The sequence below is a fragment of the Chionomys nivalis genome, chromosome 7, assembly GCF_950005125.1.
Source record: "Chionomys nivalis chromosome 7, mChiNiv1.1, whole genome shotgun sequence".
Taxonomy (NCBI): domain Eukaryota; kingdom Metazoa; phylum Chordata; class Mammalia; order Rodentia; family Cricetidae; genus Chionomys; species Chionomys nivalis.
In genome coordinates this window covers 67296226-67316818 of record NC_080092.1, presented here as the reverse complement: position 1 = coordinate 67316818, position 20593 = coordinate 67296226, and the positions used below count along the sequence as shown (strand labels likewise).

The window sequence follows — 20593 nt, the reverse complement described above, 5'->3', positions numbered from 1 at the left end:
CTTGGATATCGCAGAAAACTAGTAGGTGTCACTTTCCTTCAAGCATGTAGATTCTGGCAGTGGAATGCAAAGACATCAGAATTGATGACAAGTGATCTTTACCCTCTGAACCATTTTGTCAGCCCCTGAAATGCTTCATTTTCGTCAGTACATCTTATATAGCTGACTTTTTAAACCACAAATGCATTTATTCTCTGACCTTAAAGGGCTTTAATACATAATGATTACCTTTTTTAGGTCTGAATCACTTATGAAAAGTTAGTGGAAAAATCTTTGCGAGAAACCTTCACATTCAGAAATAGTCACACAATATGGTCAGTAACAAAATGTCATGTGTATATAATCCTGTTCAATAAAAGTATTTTTCTTTTAACAGATAATGGCTACTATATATTATATACTAACAGACAACCACCAATTTATGCTTAGGGCATGTGGGAATTTACAGTTTTACCAATTCTTGTATTTATTTTATTTATTATTAATGTGTGTGTGTGAGAGAGGGAGGAAGGAAGAGAGAGACAAAGACCAAATCAGAGGACTTAGTTGGGTCTGCACAACAAGTACATTCATGAGCTATCTCATCAGCCCCCTATTTTTACCAATCCTACAGTTGATTTTCTAAATTATTTTATTTGTAATTGTGTATATGTGCATGTGTGTGCTCATGTGCACGTGCACATAGTCATGCAAGTACTTACCGAAGACTGGAGAGGGCATCAGATCCACCGGAGCTGGAGTAAGAGGTGTTTGTGAGCACAGGATCCAAAGTAAGGTCGCCTGCAGGAGTGGTCAGTGTCAATCTCAGCTCCTGAGCCGTCCCTCCAGCCCTCTGCAATTGACTTTTCATGCGGATGACTCATCATGTGCAGTTAGGAATCACCGTATATCTAAATATAAATATAGTATAATTTATGTTTAATAATTTGTAATACTTCAAAATAAAAGCAAAATGTCATAAAAGTTGCTGTAGGAAAATTCTTTTAATAAAAGTACAACTTATTGATAAGTGGTTACATGTTTCATCTTTTTTAGGAACTCACTGGAAAGGGTAGGTATTCTCAAATTGTGTGTAAAAGAAAAGTTTTATTACAGGGATTACCTTTTGACAAGTAATTCTCGATAAATAATATATAAATCAAGTGAAAAATTAGGTTGCCTAGAGCTGGGTTGGGAGAGATTCTTTTACCCAGTTACTAACTGCATCTTAGAATGTGTGTTCATGCAGAATCTTGTTCTCTGAAAGCACTGTTTTCCGTGTGTTTGTTGTAATAAGAGCGGCGGGGCTGCGTCCCCGGCACCCGACCGCCCACATGGCTAGCTTATGCCCTGAAATAATTACATGGAAACTGTATTCTTTTAATCACTGCCTGGCCCATTAGTTCCAGCCTCTTATTGGCTAGCTCTTACATATTGATCTAACCCATTTCTAATATTCTATGTAGTACCATGAGCTGGCTTACCAGGAAAGATCTTAACCTGCGTCTGTCTGGAATGGGAGAATCATGGCGACCCTGACTCGGCTTCTTTCTCCCAGCATTCTGTTCTGTTTACTCCACCCACCTAAGGGTTGGCCTATAAATGGGCCTAGGCAGTTTCTTTATTATTTAACCAATGACCTTCCTCCATCATGTGTTTCATAGTGATTAATGTGATGTTGAAATAGCATGCATCAAAATTCCTTTTTTATTAGTATTTCTCATCAAAGGTTTCTTATATTTGTTTTCTAGGGCCCACATATCGCTTCAGTTACATTAGCTGCTTATGAATGCAATTCAGTTAATTTCCCTGAGCCACCCTATCCTGACCAGATTATCTGTCCAGATGAAGAAGGCACTGAAGGAACTGTTTCTTTATGGAGTATCATCTCAAAAGTTAGAATTGAGGCCTGCATGTGGGTAAGATCTGCATTTTCATATTTGACTAAAACTAATCTCACCATCTTGATGCTATGTCAAACCTTTTAAGAATATGACTCACATGTGCCTAGTCAGTGAAGAATTTGTGAGGCCACTTGCTGCATACTTCCAAGGCAAAAGACTCCTTAAGTAGTTACAAGGCTGCACATGGTGTCCCGTGCCTGTAATCTTGGTACTTTGGAAGCTTAAGCAGAAAAATTCTAAGTTCCCAGTCAAACTAGATTGCAGAAACAAAAAAAAAAAAAAAAAGAAAGAAAGAAAAGAAAAGTAGGTGGTGTATTTCACAAATAGATTAAATAAACACAGTGTTTGTTCTTAGAGAATTTATTTCATTTTCAACATTGTTAGTGAAAATATCCACCATTCTCTGAATAAACTAAGCTTCCTTGCTGTATTGATTTCAGACTACATAGTTATGTAATAATCCTATTTTTCAGTTTTCCTAATCATTCTCTTAATGTTTTATTTAAATTTCCTTTTAGTGCATGCATAATTTAAACTCTTTAGTTCATTATGTTTATATTCCCTTAACTTTTCTTTTCCTCAAAAGTTCATAGGAAGTAAAAGCATGTAGGAAAGATCAGATACAGATTTTACCTCAGGAGTCAGTAAGATTGTTCACTGGGCAAAGGTGTCTGCTGCCCAGCCTAATGTCTTGATGTTTAGTCCCTGGGACCTCTGTGCTAGAAGGAGAGAGCCACTGCCATACATTGTCCTCTACCTCTGACCTCCATGCCCATACCGTGGCATCCATTTGCACGGACACACAAGCATGTACGCATGAGCATATGGGTGTGCATACATAAGCTCACACACATATAAATAAGCAAATAAAATTTTTTTAAATTCTTAATTTTACTTTTAATCTCAGAACTTGGTGGCACAGGCAAGTGGGTCTCTGAGTTTGAGGCCAGCCTGGTCTACAAGGCTGGTTCCAGGACAGCTAGGGCTCTCACACAGAGAAACCCTGTCTCAAGAAAACAAACAAACAAACAAAATAAATTTCTAATTCATTAAAGCAGGAGTTGGCACCATAACTTAGAAGCAAGTTTTTTGGTTCTGGGGTGTGTGTATATGTTTATGTGTATAAGTATTTTTCCTGCATGTATGATGTATAACCATTTGTGTACCTGGTACCAGTGGAATTTAAACGAGAGCATTAGAACCCCAGAACTGAAGTTGTGAGTCACCATGTAGGTTCTGGGAATTGAACCCAGATCCTCTAGGAAAGAAGTACATGCTCTTAACCACTAAACCTTTTGTCCAGCTGTAGAAGAGATAGTTTTAAAAGTCACATGTTGGTGCCTTTTCCCACTGGTGGTTCTACAGATCGAACACTGAGCCTGGCACTTGCTAAAAGCAAGTGTTCTTCCACTAAACTGCATCCTCAGCCCAGCAATCATGTTGTGCTTTGAAGGAACTCTAAAGGAAATGCTATTTGTTAAGTCTGTTGATTGTGAAAGGCAGGAAGAGCTGTCGTGTTTCCTGTTGCTCTTTTAAAAACACTAGATACAGATTCATTATGCTAGTTGTATGTTTTATAGATTAGAGGAGATAATTATGAAAATTATTATTAGAATAACAGAAGGCATTTGGAACATGCTTAGAAAAGAGTTTACCGGCTGGGCAGTGGTGATGCATACCTTTAATCCCAGCACTCACGAGGCAGAGGAATCTCTGTGAGTTCAAGGCCAGACTGGTCTACAAGAGCTAGTTCAAGAACAGACAGAGAAAACCTGTCTCAGAGAGAGAGAGAGAGAGAGAGGAGGCTACCTATACAATTTCTTCCTTGCTTACTCTTTTTCTTTTCTTTTCCTCAAAACAGGGTTTCTCTGTGTAACAGCCCTCCCTTGTTGTAATAAGAGCGGCGGGGCTGAGTCTCCGGCACCCGGCCGCCCACATGGCTAGCTTATGCCCCGAAATAATTACACGGAAACTGTATTCTTTTAATCACTGCCTGGCCCATTAGTTCCGGCCTCTTATTGGCTAGCTCTTACATATTGATCTAACCCATTTCTAATATTCTGTGTAGTACCACGAGCTGGCTTACCAGGAAAGATCTTAACCTGCGTCTGTCTGGAGTGGGAGAATCATGGCGACTCACTCACTCGGCTTCTTTCTCCCAGAATTCTGTTTTGTTTACTCCACCCACCTAAAGGCTGGCCAATCAAATGGGCCAAGGCAGTTTCTTTATTAGCCAATGACCTTCCTCCATCACTCCCTGGCTGAGGCTGGCCTCGAACTCACAGAGATCCGCCTGCCTCTGCCTCACAAGTTCTGGGATTAAAGGCGTGCACCACCACCACCCAGTCCCTATTTAATTTTGTTCTTTTAAAAGTTATTTATGTGGCTAGAGCAACACTGATGCCAAACAGAAAGCTTCCGTCAAGGTTGGCAATGCTACATTAGGAACTGGAGAGGCGGCTCAACACTTAAGAGCCCTTGCTCCTCACAATCTCCCTCCAGTTGCGGAGGATTCAGTGCCCTCTTGACTTCTGTTGGCACCAGCACACATTTGGTGCACACTCATACATGTAGGCAAACCACTTATACACATAAATAAATAAATCTTAAAAATATAATAAAAAGAGAGAGGGTACCTGAGGGGGAAAAATACATATAAAAATGCTACAATGAGCTGGGCGATGGTGGCACACGCCTTTAATCCCAGCACTCGGGAGGCAGAGGCAGGCGGATCTCTGTGAGTTCGAGACCAGCCTGGTCTACAAGAGCTAGTTCCAGGACAGGCTCCAAAGCCACAGAGAAACCCTGTTTCGAAAAACAAAAAAAAACAAAAAAAAAAAAAAATGCTACAATGAAACCCATTACTTTGTGTGCTAACTTAATTTTTTTCAAATTAATGCTTAATGAGGACAAGGCTTCTTAATTTTATTTTTAGGGGTGTATGTGTGTGCTCACTGTAGAGTGTGGAGAGAGCCAGAAGAGTGTGTAGAGCTGGATTTATATACAGTTGTAAGCCACCCCCATGGGTGTTGGGAACTGGACTCTGGCACCAGGCACTTTTAACTAATGAGCCATCTCTCCACCCCCAAGTACTGAATCTCTATTTGATGAAAAATATTAAAAGCAGTGATAATTACTTAGCCTTAGTAAATATAATGAATATCAATGAATTTTACATTATTAGTGGCACACACTAATAGCAATAGTTCCTAGGTATGGAAACCTAATTTAGAATATACAGTGGGAGGGTTTACCTAATTTTATGGTTGGTTTGTGTTCACTTTATTTTTTGGGTTTTCAACACAGGGTTTCTCTGTGTAGCTTTGGAGCCTCTCCTTGAACTCCAGGAAATTTAGAAAAATCCAGTGCCTGTTGTAAAATTCCATACTGCTCTAGGTGATAGAATAACCATGGAGGATGAATCAAAATTCCAATATAAAATGTGCCAGACAGTGGTGGTGCACGCCTTTATTCCAGCACTCTGGAGGCAGAGGGGTGAATCTCTGTGAGTTCAAGGCCAGCCTGGTCTAAAAGAGCTAGTTCTAGGACAGGCTCCAAAACCACAGAGAAACCCTGTCTCGAAAAACCAAAAAGAAAAGAAAAAAATATGTAAAACATATATTTGACAACCTTCTATAAAAGATCAGAGAACAAAGCTGAGGATACTAATAAATAACATTATATTGGAAGGATTATTAGACACAGTTGCAGATACGACTATTTTTTTTTTTTTTTTTTTTTTTTTTTTGGTTTTTCGAGACAGGGTTTCTCTGTGGTTTTGGAGCCTGTCCTGGAACTAGCTCTTGTAGACCAGGCTGGTCTCAAACTCACAGAGATCCACCTGCCTCTGCCTCCCAAGGGCTGGGATTAAAGGCGTGCGCCACCACCGCCCGGCAGATACGACTATTATTATTCCAGAATCTTGGCATCCGAATTGGCCTCTTCAGGAGGCAGATGTTCAATTCCTAGTAATTAGAACCCTATCTCAGATAAAGCAAGAGATAGGTTGGGTTCATAGGGCCAAAAAGACAGAGAGGAAGGCTGAGGCCATATGTGGCTAATTTTTTTTTTTTTTTTTTTTTTTTTTTGCTTTTTCGAGACAGGGTTTCTCTGTGGTTTTGGAGCCTGTCCTGGAACTAGCTCTGTAGACCAGGCTGGTCTCGAACTCACAGAGATCCGCCTGCCTCTGCCTCCCGAGTGCTGGGATTAAAGGCGTGCGCCACCACCGCCCAGCGCGGCTAATATTTTTAATCTAATTTTCAAATTGAAATATCATTATAGACTTCATTATCATGAATATGTTGTACCAGTAAAGCCATTATCATTTTAGATGCCCTTAAAGACTTCACTATCATGAGTATGTTAAATCAACAAAGCCATTATCATTTATGTCATTTACAATTATCACCTCACTTCCATCCTTGGTCATATGAAGTGGGAGCATGCTGCTCACATCATGGCATATGAGAATCAAACCAAAAGAGAGGAGTGATCTAAATCCTTCCAGCAGTAATCACTTCATCAAGGTTCCACCTCCTCCTAATAGTCTCTATCTAGGACCAAACCCTTATAGGCCTTTTTTTAAAAAAAATATTTATTTATTTATTTATTATGTATACAATATTCTGTCTGTGTATATGCCTGCAGGCCAGAAGAGGGCACCAGACCTCATTACAGATGGTTGTGAGCCACCATATGATTGCTGGGAATTGAACTCAGGATCTTTGGAAGAGCAGGCAATGCTCTTAACCTCTGAGCCATCTCTCCAGCCCCCCTTATAGGCCTTTAGATGTCAAAAATATAGCAGCATTTGAAGTAGGGAGTGGTGGGGTGCTAAACACAGTATCAACCACATGCATGCTAGGTAAGTACTCTTCCACTGACCTACAACCCTGCCCCATCAGTATTCTTCTTTTAATATATTTATTAGTGTATAGACATAGTAGGGTTTCATCATGACATTTTCATACATTTATCTAATATATTTCAATTACATCTTTCCCCTCCATATTACCTCTCCTGTAGACAAAAGTTTTTGTCCCACCTGGTCCCACTGCCATTCAGTCCCAAAGAAATCCAGAAGCTCATATTAATTATAAACTGTTTGACCTATTAGCTCAGGCTTATTATTAACTAGCTCTTACGATTTAAATTAACCCATAATTTTTGTCTATATTTAGCCACATGGCTTGGTACCTTTTCACAGAGAGATATTCTCTTGCTTCCTCTTCATCTGGCTGGTGACTGACTCTTCCCAGAATTCTCTTTTTCTGATCACCCCGCTTATACTTCCTGTCTGGCTGCTGGCCTGTGTTTTATTAAGCTAATATGAGTGACAAATCTTTACCATGTACAAGAACATGTATCTTTCCCATCAATCTTCACCCCCCCCCTCCCCCAGCTAGGTCCCCTTTCACATCCCCATTGGGAGGGAGGGAGTTTTATTAGTGTCACATACAGGAGCATGGGTGAGAGGTCATTTGTAGTAGCATGGTCACTGCTGTCAGCATCTTTTTGAGCTCCTATAATTTGTGTGTTTATACCAGTTCAGGCCTTCTTTAATTCGCTTTTCATTCATGAATTTCACAGATAGTTACTGAACATTTAAAGGCTGAAGGGTTTGTTTGTTTGTTTTTTGTGTTCAAGACAGGGTTTTCAGAAACAGCTTTGGAGGCCGGGCGGTGGTGGCGCACGCCTTTAATCCCAGCACTCGGGAGGCAGAGGCAGGCGGATCTCTGTGAGTTCGAGACCAGCCTGGTCTACAAGAGCTAGTTCCAGGACAGGCTCCAAAACCACAGAGAAACCCTGTCTCGAAAAACCAAAAAAAAAAAAAAAAAAAGAAACAGCTTTGGAGCCTGTCCTGGAACTAGCTCTTGTAGACCGGTCTGGCCTTAAACTCACAGAGATCTGTCTGTTTCTGCCTCCGAATGCTGGGATTAAAGGCGTGTGCCACCACCACCCCGTTGGGGCTGGAGGTTTTTATGTAAGCAGAAATTGTGATAGGTTCTATGAAGAATTTTATGGTGTAGTAGTGGAATCTGCCCTCATCTGAGTTCACTTGAGATCTGTGGATAATGCGGTGAGAGGAGGTGGGAGTGAAGTTGCTGTGTTACCAGAGCAGGGGTAACATGCATACCATCTCTTAAAAAGGTTCATATTTTGGGATATATACATGACAAAGTTTCCTATTTTAACCATATAATTCAGTGGCATAAAAGCAAATTTACAAATTTTAATCTAACCACCTCCAATATTCATTTCTAAAACATATTCTGTCTCCTGAAAGAAATTCTGAACCAATTAAAATAATTTCTTTGTTTTGTTTTTATTGAGCTATGTATTTTTCTCTGTTCCCCTCCCTTTCTCCCCTCTCCCTTAAAATAATTTCTTATTCCTTCTTCTTTCCTGACCTTGGGAACCTCTGCTCTATTTTGTGTTTCTTCTGTGGATTTGCCTGCTATACATATCTTAAATGGGAAATCATAGGTTTGTGCCTCCTTTGTCCTTAGTTTGTAATATTTTAAAGTTTAGCCCATTCTATAGAATTGTCAGAACTTCATTCTTAAGGCCGTTTCAAACTAATATCCGTCTTTGTGTATATATATTAATTTTTAAAAATTAGTTTTAAAAAACTGGGCATGGTAGGGCATGCCCTAAACCCTAGGACTGAAGAGGCCAGTGATTTTATGTGAGTTCCAGGTCAGCCAGAGCTACACAATTTAAAAATAAATAAATCTTTCAAAAGGGAATTAGAAAACTATCATCATCACTACTATCATAATTGTTATTAGTGAGACAAGGTCTCCTGTGTCCCACACTAGCCTTGAACCCATGATATAGCCCAGGATGACTTTGATGTCCGTTCCTCCTGTGTCTGTCTGTCTCTCAAGTGCTTAGATTATAGGCATTTACCAGTTTATCCTATGTTGGGGGTCAAACCCGGAGCTTTACAAAGTAAGCTACAGCCTCAACCTTATACAATTACTTTTAAGAAGCCTGAGTCCTCGAGGCCTAATTTGAGGTAACTAATTTTGTGTCTGACATAATCTGTTTTGAGAACCTGCCTGGGTGATTATATTCTTTCTGTTTATTTGTACAGTAGTTGACTAGTGACGTGATTACCATTCTTTTTCTATTATGAAAATATGAAGTATTAGAATATAGGATCGGTGTGATCAACTAAGAGCAGACACAACTCCTGATTTAACTCTATATGGTACTTCCTCACAGCTTTCGGGAAATTGGTCACATGTTTGAATCAGAAGATTGCTTCAGAATGGTTGACGTTTGACTCCACATTAGAACTTAGAGAAGTTCGCATCTGAGCTAAAATGTTGTAATGAACTTTTCTTCTACTTTCTATTATGGGAAAGTTCAGCTTTGTACATTGGCATTTGTATAGCCAATGAGGCTTATCTGTGGTGTCAGTATTGCTAATTTAAGTTTCCAAAAAGTACAGAAATGAACTTAATGTACTTTTATCAAACTTCAACTAATATTTTATGTCCACCTAGCTTGGCCCACTGTTACATTCAAGCTAGTCCCATACATTTTATGTGTGGATATATTACCCTTAGGGCTTAAAGGAATAGATCACAGGAATTTAATATACCTATTAAAAGGGATTAGTAGTAGTTTTTTGATTTGGTTTGATTTTGAGACAGGGTTTTCTCTGTGTAGCCCTGGCTATCCAGGAACTAGCTCTATAAACCATCCTCGCCTCAAACTCACAGAGATCCTCCTGCCTCCCAAGTGCTGGGGTTAAAGGCATATGCCACCATGCCTGGCTGGTTAAATTTTCTTAACTGCTATTTTTATTTTCAAACTTGTTCATTGAATAAAAGTGTTTGTCAAATGGTTTCCCAAGTGCCAAATTTACTGTTCCCTGTGTTTCCTGTGAGTTGATACATTCAGATCCTTCAAGTTTATGAGAGTGTTTGTTTGTTTGTTTGGTTTGGCTTTTCAAGACAAAATCTTTTTTGCCCTGGCTGTCCTGGGATTTGCTCTGTGGCCCAAACTGGTCTAGAACTCTAGAGAGCTACTTGCCTCTGCCTCTCAAACAGTGGGATTTAAAAAAAAACACCTCCTGGCTGAGTTGGGGTTTTGTTGTTGTTGTTTTGTTTTATTTTGTTGTTTTGAAACAGGATCTCACTATGTAGTTCTGGCTGTCTGGAACTCACTATGTAGACCAGGCTAGCCTGGAACTCAGACCAGCCTGTGCCTGGTATGCTCCACAATGGCCAGGCATACTTTGTTTTTAACGGGAAATAGCTTTGGTATTTCTGTCACAACGTGCGATAGTAACTCCTTTGTGTCGTTAGCACTGGCAGCAACCGATTATTTATGTCTGTTATTTAATATGGTTAATAAAAAAATAGTATTGTTCCAAGTATATGATTTTTCTTTTGTTATTGGCTAAAATACCTTTTTCTCCTCTGATCATGTGTCTTCTTCTGCTGCCCAGGTTGTGTTCAAATTCCTGTACCCTTCTCCAGCCTCTTCCTAGACAGGCCTACAGGCCTGTGCCTCCATTCCAGGTTGGAGACTTTCATAGAAAAGATTTTCTCTTAACCAGTTTGGTTATCCTGAGATTAGTTCATATATGAAAATAAGGATAAATATTTAATCCTTTGCACTTTAAAAATTAATGGCTTCTCTATTGTCCTACAGAGTTAATCAACATTAACTTCTTGTTTTATTACCTCCATACTCTTGACCTTCTTTCTCCTTCCCCTTTCTCTTCCTCTCTTCTTCAACTCAGATTTACTTTGAGGCACTTAAGCATGTTCTTTTTCTTTTTTTTTTTTTTTTTTTTTTTGGTTTTTCGAGACAGGGTTTCTCTGTAGCTTTGGAGCCTGTCCTGGAACTCCCTTTGTAGACCAGGCTGGTCTCGAACTCACAGAGATCCGCCTGCCTCTGCCTCCCGAGTGCTGGGATTAAAGGCGTGCGCCACCACTGCCCAGCTGGCATGTTCTTTTTCAAAGTTCTTTTTTTTTAATCGATTTTTTATTGAGCTCTACATTTTTCTCTGCTCCCCTCCCTGCCTCTCCCCTTCACCCTTCAGTCCTCCCCCGAGGTCTCCATGCTCCCAATTTACTCAGGAAATCTTGTCTTTTTATGCTTCCCATGTAGATTAGATCTATGTAAGTCTCTCTTACTGTCCTCATTGTTGTCTAAGTTCTCTAGGATTGTGGTTTGTAGGCTGGTTTTCTTTGCTTTATGTTTAAAAACCACCTATGAGTGAGTACATGTGATAATTGTCTTTCTGTGTCTGGGTTACCTCACTCAAAATAGTGTTTTCTAGCTCCATCCATTTTCCTGCAAAATTCAAGCTGTCGTTATTTTTTTCTGCTGTGTAGTACTCCATTGTGTAAATGTACCACATTTTCCTTATCCATTCTTCAGTCGAGGGGCATTTAGGTTGTTTCCAGGTTCTAGCTATGACAAACAAAGCTGCTACGAACATAGTAGAGCAAATGTCCTTGTGGCACGATTGAGCATCCTTTGGATATATATCCAAAAGTGGTATTGCTGGGTCTTGAGGAAGGTTGTTTCCTAATTTTCTGAGAAATCGCTGCACTGACATCCAAAGGGGTTGTACCAGCTTGCATTCCCACCAGCAATGCAGAAGTGTTCCCTTTTCCCCACAACCTCTCCAGCATAAGTTGTCATCAGTGTTTTTGATCTTGGCCATTCTAACAGGTGTAAGATGGAATCTCAGAGTTGTTTTTATTTGCATTTCTCTGATGACTAAGGATGTTGAACATTTCCTTAAGTGTCTTTCAGCCATTTTAGATTCCTCTGTTGAGAGTTCTCTGTTTAGGTCTGTAGTCCATTTTTTTTATTGGATTATGTGATCTTTTGGTGTCCAATTTCTTGAGTTCTTTGTATATTTTGGAACCAGACCTCTGTCTGATGTGGGGTTAGTGAAGATCTTTTCCCATTCTGTAGGCTGTTGTTTTTTCTTGTTGACCGTGTCCTTTGCTTTACAGAAGCTTTTCAGTTTCAGGAGGTCCCATTTATTAATTGTTTCTCTCAAATTAATATAATACTGGGGTTATATTTAGGAAGTTGTTCCCTGTGCTAATGTTAATGTGTTCAAGTGTCCTTCCCACTTTCTCTTCTATAAGGCTCAGTGTGGCTGGCTTTATGTTGAGGTCTTTGATCCATTTGGACTTGAGTTTTGTGCATGGTGATAGATATGGTTCTATTTTCATTTGTCTACATGTTGAAATCCAGTTATGCCAGCCCCACTTGTTAAATATGTTTTCTTTTTTCCATCTGATTTTTTTTTTTTTTTTTTTTGCTTCTTTGTCAAAAATCAGGTGTTCGAAGATGTGTATGTGTGGATTGATATCTGGGTCTTCTATTCGGTTCCATTGGTCCTCCTGTCTGTTCTTATGTCAATACCAGGCTGTTTTTAGTACTGTAGCTCTGTAGGAGAGTTTGAAGTCAGGGATTGTGATGCCTCCAGAAGTTGTTTTATTGTACAGGATTGTTTTGGCTATCCTGCGTTTTTTGCTTTACTGTATGAAGTTGAGTACCATTCTTTCAAGGTCTGTGAAGAATCTTGCTGGGATTTTGATGGGCATTGCATTGAATCTGTAGATTGCTTTTGGTAAAACTTTTCCAAAGTTCTTATTTCATGTGTAGATAATGGATTTATACTTGGAGACTGCTATTTTTACACACAATGACACAAAATGTTTAAATTTGACAATTTCCTTCAATGATTCTTTTTAGACAAGACCTTAAACTCACAGACATCTGCCTGTCTCTGCCTGATGATTTACTGGGATTAAAGGGGTATATCACCACACTTGACTTTTTAAATTTATTTTTAATCATAGTTTAATCATATGTATATATGTGGATGTGTACACATGTGAGTGCAGTTGCCTGCAGAGGACAAATGGATCCCCAGGAGGTGGAGATTCGGGCAGTTGTGAAGTCCCTGATGTGGGTGCTGGGTACCAAATTTGGGGCCTCTACAAGAGCTGTATGCACGTTTAACTACAGAGCCATCTCTCCATCCCTTCAAGATCCTTCCAGTGCATTTAAAGCAGAGCAAGCTAAAAGAGTTAAGTTTGTTTTGTGAGCTAGCAAGCCCTTTTATTCACTGTGACTCAGAGCAGAGGACCAGGTCTGTCTGGCGCAGGGTGAAGGTTTCTCCAGAGACTGTCTCTGTCCTATTATGGCCTGTCTGGTATTTAAGCCACTTAAATCTAAACTTTGTTTTCATCTTTATGTCCTGAACCGATTAAGGAAAAACAACAGTGAAAACCTTGTCAAAAACATCAGTCTACAAAGTGACTGAAATGTGAATCACAGTGAAGAAGTGAAACATTTTTAAATCCTGTTGTAACAATGACCCATCCTGATGCTGAGTTTTCAGGGACTTCTTGGCTGCAGTTTGTTTCAAGGTTTTATTTTTTTAAAAAAAAAGGAAAGAGAGAAAAGATTACCTGAAATATGCTAGAGAATTTTAATCTAACAGCTATGCTGGTGATTTTTGTTTCATGTTTGGAGGGTTTGGTTTTGTTTGGTTTTGTTTTTGAGATAGATTTTACTTTGTAGCCCAAACTAGCTTCAACTTCTGATCTTCTTGCCTGTGCCTTCCAAGTGATAGGAACTTTCTTCTTATCACATCATTTGGATTAAAAAGTGAAGGAAGTTCTAAGAAAAACACCAGAACCTAAGGAGAGACGCTATTTTGAGTCTGTCATGTGCCTAGGAGTGTCTCTGGATCTATTTATTTATTGTCTTACCTTGCTTACAAGTCAGAATTATGGCTATGATTCAGACTCTCAAACTATGACTTATGTATCAGATGTACACATCCTATCTCAAAATGCTTTTGGAAATATAGAAACAATAATTTGTTTTATTGTGTCACTGTGCTAAAACCAAACCTCACAGTGAGTGTTTTTGTTTTTGTCTTTCCACGCAGGGTATTGGTACAGCCATTGGAGAGCTGCCTCCATATTTCATGGCCAGGGCAGCTCGTCTTTCAGGAACTGAACCAGACGATGAAGAGTACCAGGAATTTGAAGAGATGCTGGAGCATGCAGAGGGTGCACAGGTAAGAACAACTGGAGGGTGGAATTCTAGTTCCCAACTCAGCTATTACTGCTAAGGGTGTGCAAGTAAGAACAATGGGAGAACAGACTGCAGTCCCTGACTCAGCTGTTACTAAGGTCTAATGGTTAGTAGTTGCTATAAGAAAGAAAACTGCCAAAGTGAAAACAAAGCAAAATATGGCCTGGGACCGAATATGCAGAAATATCGAAAGTAGAAATGATGACTAGAGACTGGGAGTACAGGTTCCTGAAATGGTCTGTGCACAGCATGCATGGGACCCTAGGTCATGTCCCTACTTCTTGGAGGACAGGAGCCTAAACACTGCCTTTGTTGGTTGTTTTTTCCTAAGAGACTGGTAGTTAGAAAATCAAAAGCCACTTTTCTCCCTCCGGGAACAGATAAATGTCACTTATTTGCTTCAAAAGTGTGTGTGTGTGTGTGTGTGTGTGTGTGTTACATGTGCATGCCACACGCAGGTTCTTTTTGTAGGTTACTATTGGGTTTTGTTTATTTCTTGAGATAAAGATAGTTTTGCAGCCTGAGATGACTTGCACTCGTAAGGATTACAGGTGTACAGTAAATACTGCAGCTCTGGCTAGCTCTACCGTGGCCATTTCCTCCTTGAAAACAGCCTTGGGTTTTCATCCTGACATGAAAACACACAGTGCTTACAGCTATGAAGGTATTTGCTGAGGGAATGTAAACATTATGTAAGTTTTTTAAACAGTTAGAAAGCATCAAGTGAGTAAGCAGCTTGTGTCATTGGACTTTAGCGATTCAAATCAGTCCTACTTTACCTTTGAATGTTCTAGAGCATCCTCAGTATAGACAGGGTGAGCCAGGTCAATAAAAACCCAAATTCCAGGCTTAGGCAAGCCTTCCCCCCCCCCTCATAGAACCTATGTGTCAACCTTTTTGCTCAATCTAAGGAGCAGTGGTTTTAGTAGTAGGAAAATGCCTCAGAACATTGGCAAATGTTGAACCTTTAAAGGATGGCCTTAGAAAACACCACAGATAAAAAAGAAATTAAGGCAGTAACCATTGTGCAAAGTGAATTCTCTTTGTTTCCTCCCTCTACAGTTGTGTCTAACAAACCTTATATGACTGAGATTTAGAACTTTGCTGATTTCAAATTAAAGGAAACAGAAACTTAAGAAAATAATCTTATCTCCAAAAGAAAACATTAAACAGGAGGAACTTGGGAGAGAAAAATCATTTCTTGTACTTGATCCTGGAAGGCATTTTCAGGCTCTGGTGCTGGTATTGCGAGGGGCGATGCTGTTCTAAGTCTTTACTTTTTTTACGTTTGTGTATGTAGTTCAGGGGTCATTGTGCCTATGTGGAGATCAAAGGGCAGCTTGGTTATGTTCCACTGTGTGGATCCAGGAGCTCAGACTCAGATTGTCAGGCTTGGTAGCAAGCTCCTTTACCTGCTGAGCCGTCCCACTGACCCAAGAGAGGGGTCTCTTGTCCTGGAGCTCAGCAGGTAGGGTGGGTTGGCTGACCGGTGAGTCCCAGGATCCACCTATCTCCAACTGGGATTAGGAAGATGTGCCACCACACTGAGCTTCCATGGGAGTGCTGGGCACCCCCGTGCTGTGACCAGTGCTTTACCAGCCTTACCAGTTGCACTATTGCCCTCTCTGGGTTATTTTTAAGTAGGAACTGCTTTATTGTCAGTTATCTGATTAGCCAAATAACACAATCACCCTATTAATAGTTAATGGTTCCAAAAAAGAACACCTGTCCATCCTGCTCACAGATGTGTAATGAGGGCCTTGTTTCTCTGGAATACCTTTCAAAGGTCTTGTCCTACCGCTCCCTACATTGACTAGAACAGCGGACTTACGGCTCATTTCATTCTTAGTAGTTTTTTTATTTGGAGATACACTTGTTGCCATTGAAAAGCTCAATTTCAAAACTTCGGACGTGGAATATGATGAAGAAAGACAGCAGTCATACTTTATCTTGTGTCTATAATTGGAGTTCTTAAAGACCCGGCCCAGTTTGGCTTTCCCTACCCACTGTGAGAGTGCTCATCCTTCATGCTTCTCATGTGGCCCTGATATTTCTGTTACTTTTGATTGGATCTTTTCTAATTCGACTTCATCTGTTTTGAGTCTTGAAAATTAGATGAGATGGCACACAATGATTATAAGGTTTGGGCTGCTTTTAATCTTTTTGGACTTTATGCCAGTAATTTCAAACATGATTTGTAGGATAACTATGCATTTCTTACTAACTTCATATTTGCTTATCTTAAAAGTGAAGAAAGCAAACTATATGCATCTTATGTCCTTTAAATCAGAAATTGCACACCTAGAGCTTTTGCTTCTTGCTGTGCTGAAGATCGAATCCGGGACCTTGTTCACTGATGGACAGACACTGTATCACTGAACTACATCCCCAGCCTTGTGCTCTTTTAAGAATGTTCTATCTGAGGCCAGGAGGTGGTGGCACACACCTTTGCCTTTAATCCCAGCACTCGGGAGGCAGAAGCAGGCAGATCTCTGAATTCAAGGCCAATCTGGTCTACAAGAGTGATCTCTTTAAAATGTTCACTCAATATCTTACTTATAGCTAACATCAATTGACATACAGATTAGAAAATTATTTAGGCCGGGCGGTGGTGGCGCACGCCTTTAATCCCAGCACTTGGGAGGCAGAGACAGGCGGATCTCTGTGAGTTCGAGACCAGCCTGGTCTACAAGAGCTAGTTCCAGGACAGGCTCCAAAACCACAGAGAAACCCTGTCTCGAAAAACCAAAAAAAAAAAAAAAAAAAAGAAAGAAAGAAAATTATTTAGTTAAATAATAAGAAAAATATTAACTCATACATGATAACTTTGCTTTTACTATTTTCTAAGATCAATAAAAACCAGTGTATTAAACAGTTGAATAAATTGCCTTGCCATACTATGAAGTAAAAGGTATTATCCCTGGTTCTTTACTGGTTTGTTGTTGTTAGCAGTTCTGCAGCCTTGTGATTCAGAAAGTTAGTTCTCATCCACATTGACTGTAGATTTTTGCTCATGGTAACAGACGTGTAAGTTACCAATCTGTAGGGCTTGCTTGATGAGCCCTTATCCTCATTATGTTTTCTGGACAAATGTACATGGATGCGATATGTAACATTCCTTACTCCTTTGCCCAGATGACTTTAGTGAGCCTAGTATCGGTCTGCACATCTGCGGTTCCCATCTCCTTCATGGCAGATTTCCAGATTTTTTTGAGTGAACAAGGGGCATGCTTCAGGAAGCCCACTCCATATTTTGTAAACTTGATTATGTGTTTTTGAGTGACCACCTCCTTGATGGCATACCCTTCGTCTTCTTGCTACCCTTCTTTGTGGGGGCCGTTCTGCCAGGCCCAAGTTAGAAGTTTGTTTCATTTCTGCAGTAGACACAAAATCTGACTGTACTTTCTCTCTCTAGTTGCTGGGATTATTCCACTGCACCTGGCCTATCCCTGATTTGAGCAAAGAAACACACTCAAGATCACAGGGCCAGTGACTCACCTAGCCAAAGTCCAAGCCCATTTTCTGGCTCTAGGGATTAGCATTGTGTTTACTGTACCACAATTTAGCAATAATTTTACTAGGTGTAATGAAAGGTGAAGAGCTAGGGGCTAGAGAGGCAGCTCGGTAGTTAATGACACTTCCTAATCCTCCAGAGGACCCAGAGAGGTTCTTCACCTGTATTGACCATTTCACAGCCACCTGTAACTCCAGCTCCAGCAGAGCCCAACAGGACCAACCTGAGCTAAATAACAAGACTGTCTCAGAAAACACCATGTAAAAAAATAATTCTGCATATGCTGCAATGTAGGAACCTAATTTCTCTCCAATGAATTTGTTATTTTCATCTTATTTTTCTATAGTACAGTCAATCCTAGGGCCTTGTACACGCCGGGTGAGTACTCTGTCATTGAGCTGTATTTCCGGCCCTCTTCTTTGCTTTTTATTTTGAGGTAATGTCAAACTAAGTTGCCCATAGTGGCCTTCAACATTCTGGGTAGCCCTAGTAGTCCTTGAACTTGCTACATTCCTGCCTCAAACACTGAGTCGCTGGGATTACAACCTTGTATGTACCACCAGCCTTGCTTCCAGGTGGTTTACTTTTACCTCACGTTTGATTCATCAGCTATTAATGACATATTCAAGACATGCTAACCCGATATACCTTCCATGGTGCCTTCTTGATGGTGGTTTAAAACTTCTTTGGTAATCACACAGAATGGTTACCCAACCTCTCTAACATTGGACTGCTCATATAGACAGATGTAGAACATCTCTTTTGATAGGAGCAGTAAACAGGGGAACGTGGATCAACTATAATTAAAACAATAAAGTAAAATGAATAGCTGTAAAACATGACTTAAAGATTGCTTGAAATAATTTTTAAAATTTATTTTTAGTTCTTGAAGGTAAAGTACTTTAGTGGCATAAATTTATCAGCAGGAAGTCTAAATAAATCAAACACACACACATAACCTTGGCACTGGTTGCTTTGTCATGTTCTCTCCAAGTGGGTTAAAGGGAACATGTAGATTTTACTCAAATTGTTGCTCAGTAACAATGTTCAAGCTACATATTTACTTAAATTCTACTTCTGACTAATGTTTGGATATTCATGTAATAGCTGTTTTGAGAGAAAGAACAATGATGTGTTGATTTATATTTTGATTCCTTATGATTATCTCAATTACTTTGTGAGTGCCATATTGAAAGTAGACAGTATTTTTCCACTAAATTCCTTTTGCTCTTGGCTTTCTGTGCTGTTCTTACTCTGTATCTGGGGGAGATAGGCATAAATGAGGGCAGCTTCCAATGGCCTTGAGCATCCAGTGTTTCCAAAAGTTGAGTTCTAAACTAGGCTGGTAATGTAGGTCTGTAGCTCTGTTAGTACTGTGGAGGCTGAAGCTAAAGGCTCATAAGTTTAAGGCCAACCTGGGCATCTTAGTGAGACCCCATCTCAAAATAAAAAGTCCAAGAAGGAATGTTACTTGCCACACAAGCACACAGATCTGTGTTCAGTGCCTCCCTCCAGTTATGTTCTAGATAGCTTTCATGCAAGATTTTATCTTTCTCTTCATGACCAGCTTTTTAAGCCTTTGTTCCTGTTGTCTGTAACTTGTTTTGTAATTATTTTTATTACGTAAGTGTTTTGCCTCCATGTGTGTCTGTGTGTTGAATGACGTGGATGACAGGTACTCAGGCCAGTAAAGGGATATAAGATCTCCAGAAATAAAAGTTACAGAACATGTTGAGCTGCCATGTGAGAGCTAGGAATTGAACCCAGGTCCTCCAGAAGAGTAACTGGTGCTTTTAACCACCTAGCCATCTCTCCAGCCCCCATCTGTAACCTCATTGTCATCTCCATAGTTGCCTCAAGTTAAAATCTAATTTATCTTTGGGTCCATTTCTCAATACTGAGAAAATAAAAATATAACTAGTGAACCTGGAGAGATAGCTCAGCATTGAGAGTACTGACCTTGCCGGGTAGTGGTGGCACATGACTTCAATTCCAGAGAGTCAGAGGCAGGCGGATCTCTGAGTTTGAGGCCATCATGCAGAGTGAGTTCCAGGACAGGCTCCAAAGCTACAGAGAAACCCTGTCTCAGCCGGGCAGTGGTGATGCATGCCTTTAATCCCAGCACCCAGGAGGCAGAGGCAGGAGGATCTCTGTGAGTTCTAGCCTCTTCCAGAGGATCTGAGCTCAATTCACATTACCCAGGTGATGGCTTAAAACCATTCGTAACTCCAGTTCCTGAGGATCCAACACCCTCTTCTGGCCTCCTCACTTACCAGACACACAGATATTGTCCATACATACATGTAGGCAAAACGCTCATACACGTGACATAAATAGATTTTTAAAAAGAAAAATACATGCATGCAAAACTCATACAATTAAAAAAATAAAATTTGAAAGCTACTAACAGATTAATATCTCAACCACTTGACTTTTTCCCTTGCCTCCATCTCCAGTCATCCTATAAGGCGGATTTACCTCCACAGCGTCCTCACCATTTCTGTGCTCCTTTGCTTCTGAATGACTCTTTCAAATACGTCTCGGTGTCTACTTTACATTTCTAGTGGTTTCTTTTTTGTTTGTTTCGATGGTTAGTTGATTTTTCAAGATAGGTTTCTCTGTAGCTTTGGAGCCTATCCTGGCACTAGTTCTGTAGACTAGACAGGCCTCGAACTCAGAGAGATCTACCTGGCACCAGAACTCATTACAGATGGGTATGAGCCATCATGTAGTTGCTGGGAATTGAACTCAGGACCTCCGGAACAACAGTCAGTTCTCTTAACCTCTGAGCTATCTCTCCAGCCTGACTTTGTTTTTTTAGTCAGTGTTTCTCCATTTAGTCCTGGCTGTCCTGGAACTCACTCTTTACTAATTTTCTAATTTTTTTCAACACCATCCAGAGAAAAATAGTTTTCTGGGCAATAAATAACCTGCTCTTGAAATTTTGCTGCTCAGGCATAGAAGTGGAGCTCAGTTGGCAAAGTGCTTGTCTAAGGCTTTCACAGGATGCTGTCCTTGATCCCTTAGCAGCATCTACCTGCTGGTGCACATCGCAGGAAACAGGGACTCAGAAATTCAGGGTCATCCTCCACTACTG

At 40.2% G+C, this 20593-nt stretch overlaps 1 protein-coding gene across 1 annotated transcript in view; it reads left to right on the top strand.

Moving 5' to 3' along the window:
- Vmp1 (vacuole membrane protein 1) overlaps positions 1 to 20593 on the top strand; it is a 101051-nt gene that overhangs the window by 36008 nt on the left and 44450 nt on the right. Inside the window, exons 6-7 of the mRNA XM_057775544.1 lie at positions 1731 to 1898; positions 13834 to 13965. Of these exons, the coding sequence (XP_057631527.1) occupies positions 1731 to 1898; positions 13834 to 13965 (300 nt within the window). The remainder of the gene's footprint in view (positions 1 to 1730; positions 1899 to 13833; positions 13966 to 20593) is intronic.